We start from the raw sequence: 14,633 nt of genomic DNA on the forward strand, positions 1-14,633 counted from the left end.
AAGATATCTACCGATTGCTAATCAGGAAGAGGTAGGAAAACTTCTAAAGGACATACAAGAAAGCAATGTCATCGACCCTTCAGCAAGTCCATGGATATCACCCATCATCCTGGTCAGAAAGAAAGGTGGTTAAACTAGATTTTGCGTTGGCTATCGCCAGGTGAACAAGGTTATGAAGAAAGATAGCTACCCTCTCTCTTGAACTGATGACATTTTAGACCTCTTCCTGGAAACAAGTGGCTTTTGATTCTTTTTTAAATAGTAGATATTGGCAGGTAGAGATACAGGGCTTGGACAAAAATATGGAAACACCTTTAAAAAAAAACACGTTTCTTTGCTTAATATGGTGTAGGAAACCCGTTGGCATCCAAAACAGCTTGCAATCTTCTCGGAATGGATAAATACAGTTCCTGTATGTTTGCCAAGGGAATATTATACCATTCTTCCTGCAAAACGGTGGCAAGTTCAGATAACGATGTTGACGGTGGATAACGAGAAAGCACTTTTCCGTTCCAATGTAGACCACAAAGGTTCGATAATATTCAGGTCTGGTGACTGTGGTGGCAAGGGTAGATGGGACAACTCATCCTCGTGCTCAGAAAACCAGTCCTGGACAATGTGAGCTATGTGAACAGGGGCTTTGTCGTCTTGGAAGACACCATCACCATCAGGGAACAAAGTTTGTACCATGGGATGAACTTGATTGGCCAAAATGTTCACATAAGTCTTGGCAGTCATGTGCCCTGACACAGTTATCATGGGGCTAGCAGAGAACCACGATATGGCTGCCCAAACCATAACAGAACCCCCGCCATGTTTCACTCTTGGCAACAAGCAGTCTGTATTATAGGCTTGAGATGGCGTTCTCCACACGTAAACTCGGCCAGAAGTGGGAAACAATGTGAAAAAAGACTCGTCAGACCATATTACTCGCTTCCACTTTATATAGTACCAGTCATAAAGTCCAGGCTTTATGACTTAAACACCACCTTTTCCTGTTACGGGCATTAGCATCACTGATGAGTGGCTTCTCAATTGCAGCACGGCCAGCAATTCCCTGTTTATGAAGCTCCCTTCTAATTGTTTTGGTACTCACAGGGTTCGGTAACACAACATTCATTTCAGCAGTAACTTTTGCAGCTGTGGTCTTCTTATTTTTCGTCACAATTGCCCTTAATGATCGTCTGTCACGATCACTCAGGACACACTTTCGTGCACGCTGTGATTTAGCAGATGATGTTTTTCCGCTTTTCAAATATGCGGAATAAATCTTCGATACAGTACCTCTTGAAACACTAAACACCTCGGCTACCTTGCTTACGAAAGCACCTACCATACGTGCTCCAACAATTTGCCCACGTTTGAAGTCTGTTAACTCTGACATAATGCAATGACAACCTCACATAACAGTACTCCGACAGCAACTGAACTGTTTAGCACATTTACGAAGTTGTATAGGTGGCGTCAGTAGTCAAAAATGCCAGCGCCACCTACATATTTCATTAAAATCAATCTTTCTTTTCAAACATGCATTTCACAAGGTGTTTCCATATTTTTGTCCATCCACTGTACATCTTGATGACAGAGAAAAGATGGCTTTTACTACCAGACAAGGACTTTAGTAGTTCAAGCTGATCCCGTATGGACTATGTAAGCTGCAGTGTTGCAATGTAGAAGCACCTTTTGAACACATTGCCTTTGACATCCTGGAACCTCTCCATAAAGTGCTGATGATAACAAATACATCCTGGTTGTCATTGATTACTTCAATCTACTTCTCTTCATATTGTTACTGAAACTAACCATTTTGAGGACCAGTATACGAACTACCATTCTGGCAAAGAAAAAAATCAAGAACAAAATCATGGCATCCAACAAATTCAGAAGAAATATATGTTTTTTTAGGTATTTACTGATTTTAACAAGGTATAACACTAAAACTTGATATTACACTTTACTGGTCTAAAAATAAATTGATTGAAACTCCATTTTTTTAAATAATCTTTTTTATTATACTTTTACTCTAAACATTAATTTTGGTACTTTTATTTTTTCTTTTATTCTTTATTTTGTGAAAGTAAACAGCTTTCAGACAGCAAAACTTGTACTTATTTCTCCCCTAATACATCGCATAACTGCGAGCGCTTGTGTAAAAACGGTGGCACTGGGGAATGAATCTAGTAAGTTTTCCGCGGCAGTTAATGGATTAACATTGAATAAATGGGTATCTCAGTAATTTGGTGAGATATCACTAAGCTGATAACGGTTTTAGCGACTTTGGAAAAATTAGCAAAAACTTGGTAACATTTTGGTCCAGTCCCTGTATCACTGAAACAGGTAATTGTAATTGAATAAATATAATTTATCACTACATTAGTTGCAACCGTAATTCGACCCTCATATTGCTTTCCAATAAATTTGAGAAGCAGAAAGTACTAGAAATAGCTCAGTGGTCAGGTGAAAACTGTATAAGGCCAGAAAGAGAGCATCTGCTTTAAGTTGTGTAGTTAGTTGTGAGTTTTTAGTTCAGCATAAGATTGGATTACCTTTCTCTTTCAATGAGCTTTGAGTTTAGCTTTGTTTAGTACTTAGAAGAGTAACTATTGATTATACTACGTGGACACTCGTACAAATATTTATGTGGAAAATTACAGAGCTCTGAAATATCTTTGATAAAATAAAACTTATTTCTCAATAATCAGACTTGTGCACATTCAATCTATTATGACTCCGTATACATGTAACAGTATTTTGAATGTAAACCATATGTTTCTAAGTATTGTATATATTGTATTTGAAAATAAAAAATACTGCTGATTCTTCCTCCCCCTTCCAGCCCAAAAGCTATATGTTTGCCCACAGTATGCAATGGCAGGAGTAAAAGGGAAAAAAAAAAAAAAAAACCAAAATTATTACACAGTATTGTTATAACACAATATTTTATTAAAGATACAATTAAGATTTGGGAGACAGAGATAAGTATTCAAATATGTATAGTATTATGACTCAATTAGTACGGCATAAAGTCCATAATCCGGACTCGTCGGGGCTTTGGCGATTCCGGATTAGGGGTTTTTTCAGATTATAGATCATCAACTTAAATCTGATAAGATGGCATACAGAAATTATACAATTAAAAATATGAAACCGTAATTTATGAAATAAAGAGCAATTATGATCTAAAGGGTATCAAAATTTACAAGAAAAGAAAAGAAAAAAGCTTAATATTTATTTGTTTACTTTATTAAACATTTCTTTCAATGTAAGTTGTTTAAGTTGTTTCGTTTTTTGTGCTAATACTTTCTCTTTAATTCTATAAATAGACATAATTTCTTGTTCAGTTACAAAGTTACACTGTTCAAGTCCTGTAATTGCTGTGTCGAGAATACCGTCAATCAAAATTTTTTCGTTTTCAATAACCTCTCTGTCACTTTCTTCACTATCGGAAGTGCGCATGGGTAAACGGTTTACGCGCATGCGTAGCGGACGTGCGCATTAAAAGCGCATGCATAAATGCTTTACACGCATGCGAAAGTTTGTGGCTTTGAGGTCCAGAATATAGATCATTCCGGATAATGGATGTCCGGATTACGGACTTTGTACTGTATTTAAATATTTATTTATTTACCAGTTAAAAATATCTAAGTGCAGGAAAGAAACTTATCATGATGATACAAATTCAAAAGTCAAAAACATAATTGTTGTTCCGAGCTTATCGTCACTATGGCAATTCTTTACTATGCGATGTTGCCACAGTGGTCCCCTTCCAGTCCTGAGGACGATCTAAGAAGCTTGGTATGGTTTGCACAATTTTCACTTGTCTGCCAGAATTAGTGAAAGTTGGGAACACTTGAATTACCCTAGAATCAGGTTCAGACTCTTTGTTGTTACTTACATGATTTTCTTCTCGAGAGTCTACTAGTATGTATGCAGGCTTAAAGTGATCTATGGATACTGTAGATTTATTGCTATTTATATGAATTGTAAAAAAATTTTCAGTCCTAGCTAATACTTTAAATGGTCCCTGATATGGTTGCTCTATACGTTTTCGCACAGAGTCTCATCTAAGGAAGACATGTGAGCTTGTAAGTAAATCATCATGAATGAACATGCTGCTTGAAGAGTGCCACAAAGCAGGGAATGGTCAACTAAATTGCATCTGTTAATGAAGATTGTCAACAAAGTCTTTTGCAGGAATCACATTTGAAAAAGAATTGGAAAAAAAAAAAAAATTCATCAGCAAATTTAACATTTCCATTTCCAGTTCCATAAAACATTTCAGCTGGTGAAGATTCAATATCTTCTTTAATGCATGAACTCATTCCAAGCGAAACTGATGCCAACACTTCACTCCATCTAATTGCTACATGAGATTTAACAGATGCTTTTAATTGTCAATGCAATACTGGTACAATTTGGATGAAAGGCAGTAGTTCTTGTTTTGTGAGTAATCTAAACAATTCACTTTCGAAGTTGGTATCAGGTATCACGATCAGTTGTTATGGTATCAGGTACTTCAAATCTAGCAATTCACCCAGAGTAAAAAGTCTCAGCTACAGTTTCAGCAGTTTGGTTAGGCATTGGAAAACCTAGTGAATTTAACTATACTTCCGGCCACTTAGTGAATTTAGCTATACAAGTTAAAATATATCTGTAGTCTTTTGATGGTGAAAGTGGGTCGATTATATCTATATGTATATGGCTGAACCTAACATCAGGTAATGAAAATGTAGCAAGAGGACTTTTAGTGTGCCAATGAATTTTAGATTTTTTTGTCACATTATACAATTTTTGCACCAGTTCTTTATATCAATATTGAGTGATTTCCATATAAATCGAGTTTTTATTAGGTTTGTAGTTGCTTTTACTCCTGGATGAGATAAGTTGTGTAACATTTCAAAAACTTGAAATCTGAACTTTTTAAATACATAATGTCGAATGTTTTTGAAGATATATCAATAAATTGGAAGATTTGCTAATGGGAAATTTAATTGTTTAAAAACAAGAACAGTATCAGATTTGAGAAGGGTTTGCAACTCGCTATCATGTTCCTGAGCGCGGGCCATTTCATCATAATCAACTTGAGGCAATTGAATTTCTGAAATTCTCTCAAAAGCATTCGCTACTGTAATATTATTTCTAGAAATGTATCTCATATTGGCAGTCAATTGTGATATAAATTCCAAATGATGAATTTGATGAGGTGTAGCTTTATCACGTATCTGTTGTAGAGCATAAATCAAAGGTCTGCAATTAGTGAATAACAAGAAATCTTGACCTCTGACCATGTACCAAAAAAATTTAACTGCTGAATATATTGCCAAAAGCTCTCTATCGTAAGTGCCGTACTCCCATTCAGAAGATGTTAATTTTCTGGAATAAAATCCTAAGAGTTCAACCTTATCACCAATATGTTGCTGTAATACAGCTCTAATAGCTATTTCTGAAGCATTGGTAACTAATGAAAGTTTCGAATTTTGAACAGGATGTGTAGACATAGTAGCATTGGATAATAATTGTTTGCATAAGTTGAATGCATCTTTTGTTTTTATCATCCTATGTAAGTTCTGACATGCCCTTCTTAATTTTTCCTTTTACCAAATCATAGAGGCAAGCTTGCGTCTCAGCTGCATTTCATATAAAACAATGGTAGAAGTTAAGCATTGCAAGAAATCACCTTAGATCCTTTACAGTCTTAGATAATGGATATTTGGGTAGAGCTTTTGTCTTTCCTGGTAATGGGGATATATTTTCTGAAGAAACTAGAAAACCTACGAATCAAGTTTTTGTTTGCCCCAAAATGCATTTAGATAAATAAACTTTAAGTCCATAGTTCTTCAATTGTTCAAACACCTTTTCTAAATTGGCTTTGTGCGAGTTTTCATTTTCTGATGCTATGAGTACATCATCGAGGTAAGCATAACAGCCTCGTAAAACTTGATCAATAAATCTTTGAAATGTTTGAGCTGCATTTTTTAATCCAAATGTCATGTTTGTATACTCATATAATCCAATGGGAGTAATTACCGCTGTCATTTCTATATCAGATTGCTGTATTGGAATATTATGATAAGCCTTGACAAGATCTATTTAGCTGAAAATATATATTTTTTTTTTTGTTAAACATTGAGAAAAGTCATGCATGTGTGGCAAAGTCAGTGTGGTACAATCAGGCAAGGTAATGGAATTCAATTTCTTGAAGATCACAAATTGTCCAATCATCATTCTGTTTTTTGACAAAATATATAAGACTAGCGTAAGGACTTTTCGAAGGCCGAATGAATGTTTGTTCCATTAAAGCTTCGAATTTTTCAGATGATAGAGATCTCACTTTCGAATAGACAGGAAGGCCCTTAGTTTTGATAAAATGTTGTACATTATGAATAATTCCTGAAATTTGTTTAAATTTTCATTATAAGAAGCGTTGTCATGAATGAGAGTTAATCCCAAAGAACGGATTTTCAATTTCTAAATTTATTTAAAAAATCTGCCCTGATGACAGGTTAGGATACATTTGTAATAATGAAATGTCAGGGAAATCATCTTCTTAAACCAAAATCAAGTTTGATGCATTTTGTGCCATAATTACATATTTTTGAACCATTGGCAGCATATAAAATCAAATTTTGAGTCATCTTACATTTTGTAAATTTTTTAAATGCAACTAACTGCAGCATCGCTTTCAATCAAAAATAAAAAACTGGTACTTTTATCCAAAATGAATAAGTGGCAGTGCGCTTGACTACCAACCACTGCCGTTAATACAGAGGGGCCTGAAAGTTTTCCTGCCATTTGCATGGGGAAATGCATTTTTTAGCTTTGAGCAAAACGGCTATGATACCGGCACAAATCGTGAGTTTGTGATTTAACATACTGACTTTGACCTTTTGATTTCCTAGAATTTCTCTTTCTGCTTTCACTACTTTGCTGAAATTTACTACGAGATGTGTGCTCTACTGTTGCTTTCAATGCCATGATTTCATCTTTTGAAGTTTGAAGAGAAAGTGCATCACAACTTACTACAGCTGTTTCAGGTGGGTAACCAGATATCTCATTTAACTTTATTGGCTTTTTTAGGCAAACCATCTAATGTATCGCTGCACACTGATAATATCTTTTGAATTGAAATTGGGAGTCTTTGAAGCCAAATAGATTTTAATATTTCCTTGCTTATGTTACCGGCTGATAAAATGCACATTTCAAATAAAAGTTGTGACGGTCTTTTATCTCCCAACTGTAATTCTTGTAAATTTATGCGCATTTTAGAGTTCTCTGATTAAGAAAACTGGTCTAAAATTCTTGCTTTTGGTTGAGCACACATGCTAGTTGTCGGAGGATTATACACAATATCAGATACATATGAACAGAATACAGAACTTTTGCATCTAATGCAGCTACAACTGAGTGAAGTCTTGTTTGATCTGATGTGATATCAGATAAATTCAAATTTGATTCTAATTGCATAAACCATAATTCTGGGTTATTTTCCCAAAATGAAGGTGCACAGAAAGCAATATGAGAGCAATAGTTTGAGCTACGCTGTTATGCAGCATTTAATTTAAAAAAGACTTTAACTTACCGAACAGAATTAAATGCAAAAGAACATACAAAAGTTGAGCAGTTAAAAATTGTAAGATAGATTATTGATCTTACTTTTTTAAGAATTGGCAATCATCAAAGTTGTTAACTGGTTTCAATTTTTGCCATTTGGTCATCATTATAACATGATGTCTCCATCACATCCGGATCACCAATTCGGGAGATAGAGATAAGTATTCAAATTATGACTCAATTAGTATTTAAATATTTATTTATTTACCAGTTAAAAATATCTAAGTACAGGAAAGAAACTTATCATGATGATACAAACTCAAAAATATAATTATTGTTGTTCTGAGCTTATTGTCGCTATGGCAACTCGTTATTATGAAATGTTACAACAGTGGTATATATATATATACACCACTATATATATAACTGAAATTTAATCACCTGATAATTAATGCCAATCAGTATTTGTATAAGAACACATATTCTATATACACACATATATCTAAAAATAATTTTAAAGTATAAGAGAATATATTACCTGACTGTCGTTTTCAGCCACAATTTCACTGTTAAGTATGAACTGTCAAAAAGGCTGAAAAATAAGTAAACAAAAATACTATAGTCACTTACATGACTTTATTCATCAAAGAAGTACAATATTCATTGCAAGAATGGAGGAGAAAATATTATTCAATATCTAATTAAGCCCTTAAATAACATAAATAAAAAATTTGATGTGTACACCACGACTTCCTTGTATGGAATATTAAATTTATATGCACTTTTTGCTGCAGTTCATTTGAAATTATTTCCTTGAATTTCATTAGAGATATATTTCTCTTTCAATTAATACTGTTCTCAGTTTGTTGGAAGGCAAAAATATGTAAAACCTCAAAATATCTTCATTAAAAATTGAAAATATAGAAAATAAATCTCTACATATAATAAAATAAAGAGTCTGTCTGTGTGTGTCTTTCGTTCGCGCTGAGTGTAAGCTAATAGACCCATGGCTACGAAATTTGATACATAGGTACATCCAGACAAGAGCCAGTGCACCTTGAAGCGATTTTTTTGAAATTCGAATTTGAATTTTTTTTTATTTTATGTTTTGTGACGAAATCGCGTCATTTTGAGACATAATGGGTTATAGGAAAGCGAGATTTTACTCTACACACTCCATTTTCATATCATCATGAAACGTTGGCACTTAGCTATTTATTGAACTTAAAATAAATTTCGTTTTTCAATAAATCGATTAAATACGAATTTATTTAACAAAGGGAGCTTAACACCTTTTCAACGGGATTTTTTTCTAAAAAAGTTTATTTTTAAAAATGTACAGTTTATTTTTCTTTGATTTTTGGACACGTTAAACTTTCATCATTGCGACTGCTTTTACAAAAAGAATTTTGGAAAAATGATAATATTTTGTATTTTTAAAAGATTTTTTAAATGAAGCTTCCGAGTACACTTCTCACATCTTTAAAAATGTGAATTTGGCAACAATTTTCCCGTCTTATTGTTGTTGATAGATTTTTCATGAAATCACATCATTTTGATGATTAGTTTCATTCTTTTAGAAATATGGGTTTGGCAACAATTTTTCCTCATATTTCTTATGTAACTGTTTTTAAGAGATTGGCGTATTTCATTGTCATTTATATACATATATATAATATATTTGTATTGATTTTTTTTTTTTTTTTTTTTGTTAAAGTTTTTCTGCAGAGTAAAATTCTGCATGGAATTTTATGTTTTTTGAGTTGCTTTCATGTTATTTTTTGCTTATTTCACTGTTTGTAAGATATTGAAAAGTTTTGCATGATTTTTTTCCTTCAACAGAAAGTTTATTAATTTTTTATTATGGTAATTAATATTTGTATTAAGGGATATAGCTTATTTCATTGTAATTTCTTTCTCTTGAAAATATAAGATAAAATATCATTAATTATACTTTGCTTTTCAGAATTTTTTTTTTTTTTTTCAATTCTTTTATGTTATTTATTGCTCATTTCACTGTTTTTAAGATATTGAAAACTTTTGATTGATTTTTTTAGGAAACAAAGTTCTTAACCTCTTTTATACCATTTGAGTTCTTACGATTTTGCAAAGGGAAGTTGGTTAATTTATTTATTAGGATAATTAATATTTGTATTAAGGGATATTGCTTATTTCATTGTAATTTTGTTATACGTAATAACTTTTACGTTTATGAAGTTGTTCTGCAGAGTAAAATTCTATGCAGTTTTTAAATTTAATGTTTGGTGTTCCCTTCAGCCATTTTTCCGGTACATTTAAAAGCCAGACGAAGGCTGGCAGCGAAGCTGCTAGTAAATAAATAAATAAATAAAACACCAAATAAAGTTAAAACAATAAAAAAATTGCAATTAAAATTAGTTTCTATGCAAAAACATGCAATTTGGCTAGCAGGCAACAAGGCAGATTTTTTGGTGCACAAAAATTTTAATTTTAGTCCCATTCGGCAAAAAGACATTGAACTTGCAGAAACTGAATTCACAATTCTCCTAAGTTTCAAATGTAAGCAAATATAGCTGCTATGGTAAACAAAAATTAGGCTTAGCTTCACTTACACAACTTTTAAATTGTTGATATTTCTATAACTAGTGCATACAGATTAACTAAATGTATAAAAACCTTAACTAGAAGATAAGAACAACACAATTTAAGCATTTCTAAAGCAAAAATTGCCCAATTTACCAACATATAGGAATAAAAAATACTGAGCTGACTGAGCCAAGTACTAGAGTAGGTATAACTTTTGGTGAGGCCGACTGCAACCAAAAAGGGAAGTGCACAACTACATATTTTAGCAGTCCTATACACGAAATTTCAACATTCTGAGGCTACTCTTTTTTGAGTTACACGAGATATTTACATACGTATGTATGTACAGACACCAAGAAAAAATCTCTTCTGAATCCATTTTAAAATAAGTTTCAAAATTCGTTTGGGGAAAAAGAGTTCCTTATTCTGTCCTTACGCACAGATTTCATGCAAAAAATCATTAAATTGCATTCGATAGCGGTCAAAATGGATATTTTCATTGAAATACGATACCCGGAATTTTTAGTGATTACAATACTTCTTTTACTTCGAACAAGGAAGTAAAAAAGGCAGGACTATGTACATGATTATTCAGCAGATCTAAATTAGATTAAGGTTTTTCACTGCTCACCTACGTTTTGGTATTCCCTTTCAAAATTATATATAAGCCAATAAGATATATCCCCTTCCATATTTGCATAATGTAATTTTGGTAGGAATTTTTCTAGGGCCATTTTAATGACAGAGAGGGCTACTTGTTTGTAGTACAGAAATGTCTGCATCACGGCTCTTCTTACAATGGGAGCTGTACAGATTTATCCCCAAATCTGATAGTATTTGTTTATAAAATATAATATTAAATTTTAATATTTTGGCAACATTGATATTTTCTTAAATTGCAGACGAATGAGTTAAAAAATGTATGTCCACGTTTCCGTTAGATATTTTTCGTTGCAGGAAAATACGGCCAAACAACCTCTAGGAAGATTGGCCATAATGGTTGAATCACGGAAATTGAGGCTCCAGCATGTAAACACAACGTATTAATTTTATTTAAAATGTATTTTCTCGATTGGCAACAACAGTTTTTTTTCAGAACGATAATAATTTGAACGGTAATGTTTTTTGAGCAGTAATGTTGACGGTAATGTTTCTGAATAAAGCAAGTATTTAACAATTAATGTTTGACGGAATGTGTTTTTAATAAACTAATTAAATGCTAACATTTCAGAAGTGGGATAAACTAGAATTATTATCTAGATTTAACAACGTATTGCCTTAATGTACGCTAAGCCTAAACTGAATGCGGAAGCTCACCAAAACTGAAAGTAGAAAGGTACGTGAATTTATAAACTGTTTATGTTATGTCTAAGTATTAAACGGAAAGAACTTAAGTATAATTATTGTATTAGTATTTGAAAATTGAAGATGGCTTATTTGGCAAGAGGCAAAAAATGTGATTTAAAATAACTTGCTTTGGAACTTGATGTAGATGTCCCTTCTGATATTAAAATTGTAGGCTTAAGAGATATGATTTTGAATAGTAAGAATTATAACGAAGACTTTACTAAACAAATGCTAGATAGAATTATAAATGATCGTTTAGACAGGGAAAAGTTAGAAATTTTAGAAAAAGAAAAAGATAAGCAATGAGCATTTGAACTTGAAAAATTGAAAATAGAAGCGGAAATCAGAAGTAGTAATGTAAATGATTCTGTTCCTTCTAATGTTAGTAGAAGTAATATTTGTGATATGAGTAAATTAATGCATAAGTATGATTTGAATGAAGGTGATATAAGTTTTTATCTAGTTTTATTTGAGAGACAGGCACGACGTATTGGGTTAGAAGAACAAAACTGGGTTTCTCCCGCTGTTGGGTCTATTGCCTTATGAAATAACTCAATTAATTGCCCGTGAATCAGAAGAAAAAGCTAACGACTATAAGCACGTTAAGCAACTGCTACTGAGAAAATTTAAGTTAAGCCTTGAACAGTTTCGGCAAAAGTTCGTTGATCATATTAAAACATTGCGTAATACGTGGAAGGACTTCACGTTTGAATTAAAAAATTATTTTGAAGAGTGGCTTGCTGGATTAAATGTAACAGATTTTGACTCTTTAAAACAACTTATTATTACTCATCAATTAAAGAAGAGGGTCCCCGCTGCTATCCGAGACCATTTCATTGATGACTGGTCTAAATTCATTAATCCTGAAGATTTGGCTGAAAAACTAGATGAATATGAAAATATTCGGGCAGGGATAAAAGTACTTCAAGTAGGAAATAAAACTTTTAGGAATAATTCTAAGCCCAAATCTGGTTCTAAATTTTATGAAGGATCCTATAATCAGTATTCAAGACAAAGAAATGTTAACGATTCCATGCAGACAGATGGTAATTTCAAAGTGGGTTTTAAAAACAGTTTTGATAATAAATACAATCTGAGAGATAAATTTTATAAAACAGACAAAAGGAAAAGGGAATATAATTCTGGCATCCGCAATGAAAAGGGTGAGCCAAAATGCTTCAATTGTAATGATTATGGACATATAGCGACGGATTGTCCTCAGCCTAAAAAAGAAATTATTTGCAGGAAATGTAATGAAAAGGGTCATACTTTTAAAAGGTGTACGTCTAAGAATCCAGACTTGACAAATGTTAAAAATAATTTATCCGTGGACCAGAATTCAGGTGTTTCACCAGCTGTATATTTAAAGTATGCTCGCATCAATAATGGAGAAGAAATTACTGCAATCATAGATACGGGTTCTAGTTCGTGTTTATTGAAACAGTCTGCGGCTAAGAGACTGAATCTTATTCCAAAACCTGATGTGGAAGAATTGTTTGGCTTTGGGAACCAGAAGAAACCAGCTGCTAGAACATTGGGAAAAGTAACTGTTAACTTAGAGATTGATAATGTGGAAGGAAAGGACATTACAGTTCTAATTGTAGGAGATGAAACGCAACCATGCGACTTATTAGTTGGTCGAACATGGATTGATTTACCGCATATTGCATACGCCAAGATAGAAAATACCTTGCACATACGCTATGCTAATGACTGCCCATTTTCACAGTTGCAAAATGATAGCAACACTCCGCGAATTAAACTGAAGGCTTCCCAAGAAACTCAAATCGAAAGTAATACAGTTAATTTCGTGAAAGTTAAAACTGATGAAATAAAAAACGGTTATGTTTTAATAAGTGGATCGGAAGATGAGTTAGGCTCATTATTGGAAGTAATACAGGGAGAAACAGTGATACCAGTCACTAACTACAGCGATCGAAAACTAATTTTGAAAGAGAATCAATGTATCGGTAGAGCGGAAGTAGCAGAATTAGTTGAACCAAGTTCAGATCAGAAAACTGAAAATTCAAGTCAAAAGGAAATACTGATAATAAATGAAATTAAGAAGTTTAGGAGACCAATTACTTTAGAAGAAATTAAAGTTAATAACAATATTACGCCAGAGAGAAAACAGGAAGTTTTAGATTTGATAAATGAGTATCGAGATTGTTTTGCATTAAATATGGAGGAATTAGGGTGTACAAACTTAACAAAAATGGATATTAAAGAAATTGAAGGGAGTAAGCCTATTTGCATGAAGTCGTATAAAACCAATGCCGAAGAGCGTGCTTCTATAGAGAAGATAATAAATGAATGGAAGAAATATGGAATTGTTACTGAAACAAGATCTCCGTATGCTAGTCCAGTTTTACTCGTAAAGAAAAAAAACAGGTGAATTACGATTAGTGATAGATTATAGAAAGTTGAATTTGCAAACTGTTAAAGATAAATTTCCACTCCCTAGGATAGATGATCTTCTTGAATGTCTTAGTGAGTGTAAAGTTTTCACTACATTGGACTTAGCTCATGGATATTTGCAGATTCCTTTAACTGAAGAAGCGAAACTGAAAACAGCTTTCATCACTCCAGATGATACTGGTCAATTTGAACGTATGATCTTTGGGTTAGCTAATGCACCTGCAGAATTTCAGAGACTTATGAATCAAGTTTTAGGTCCGTTGCTTAATAAAGAAGTATTGTGCTATTTGGACGACATATTAATTCCGGCTAAATCTTGGGAAGAAATGATGGAAAAACTTAGGAAAGTGTTTAACAGATTGAGAGAAGCAATGCTGACATTGAAACTGAGAAAATGCGAATTTGGAAAAGATGAAGTTGAGTATTTGGGATTTCTAATAAAATCAAATAGTATGCAACCTGGACCAAGAAAAGTACGAGCCATATTAAACTTTCCTAAACCAACCAATGAACATGAAATTAAACAATTTTTAGGTCTTACAAGTTTCTTTAGAAGGTTTGTACCGAAATACGCAGAGCTGAGCCGCTAACGAGACTGACGAGGAAGGATGAAACATTTCGTTGGAACGAAGATCAGCAAGAAGCATTCAGTACTTTAAAGGATCATTTAACTAATGAACCAATACTAGGATTATATAATCCCGAAACAGAGACTGAAGTGCACACAGACGCGAGCAACAAAGGACTGGCAG

The 14,633-nt window shown here is 33.1% G+C and overlaps 1 protein-coding gene across 3 annotated transcripts in view; it reads right to left on the reverse strand.

The window, feature by feature from the left end:
* LOC118204829 (WD repeat-containing protein 76-like) overlaps window positions 1-14,633 on the reverse strand; it is a 128,152-nt gene that overhangs the window by 11,325 nt on the left and 102,194 nt on the right. For all 3 annotated transcript variants that reach the window (XM_085823810.1, XM_085823808.1, XM_085823809.1), the window contains one exon: window positions 8,090-8,143. In XM_085823810.1, the coding sequence (XP_085679936.1) occupies window positions 8,090-8,143 (54 nt within the window). The remainder of the gene's footprint in view (window positions 1-8,089; window positions 8,144-14,633) is intronic.

The sequence above is a fragment of the Stegodyphus dumicola genome, chromosome 9, assembly GCF_044657685.1.
Source record: "Stegodyphus dumicola isolate Sdum_Otavi_A_Nest chromosome 9, ASM4465768v1".
Lineage (NCBI taxonomy): Eukaryota > Metazoa > Arthropoda > Arachnida > Araneae > Eresidae > Stegodyphus > Stegodyphus dumicola.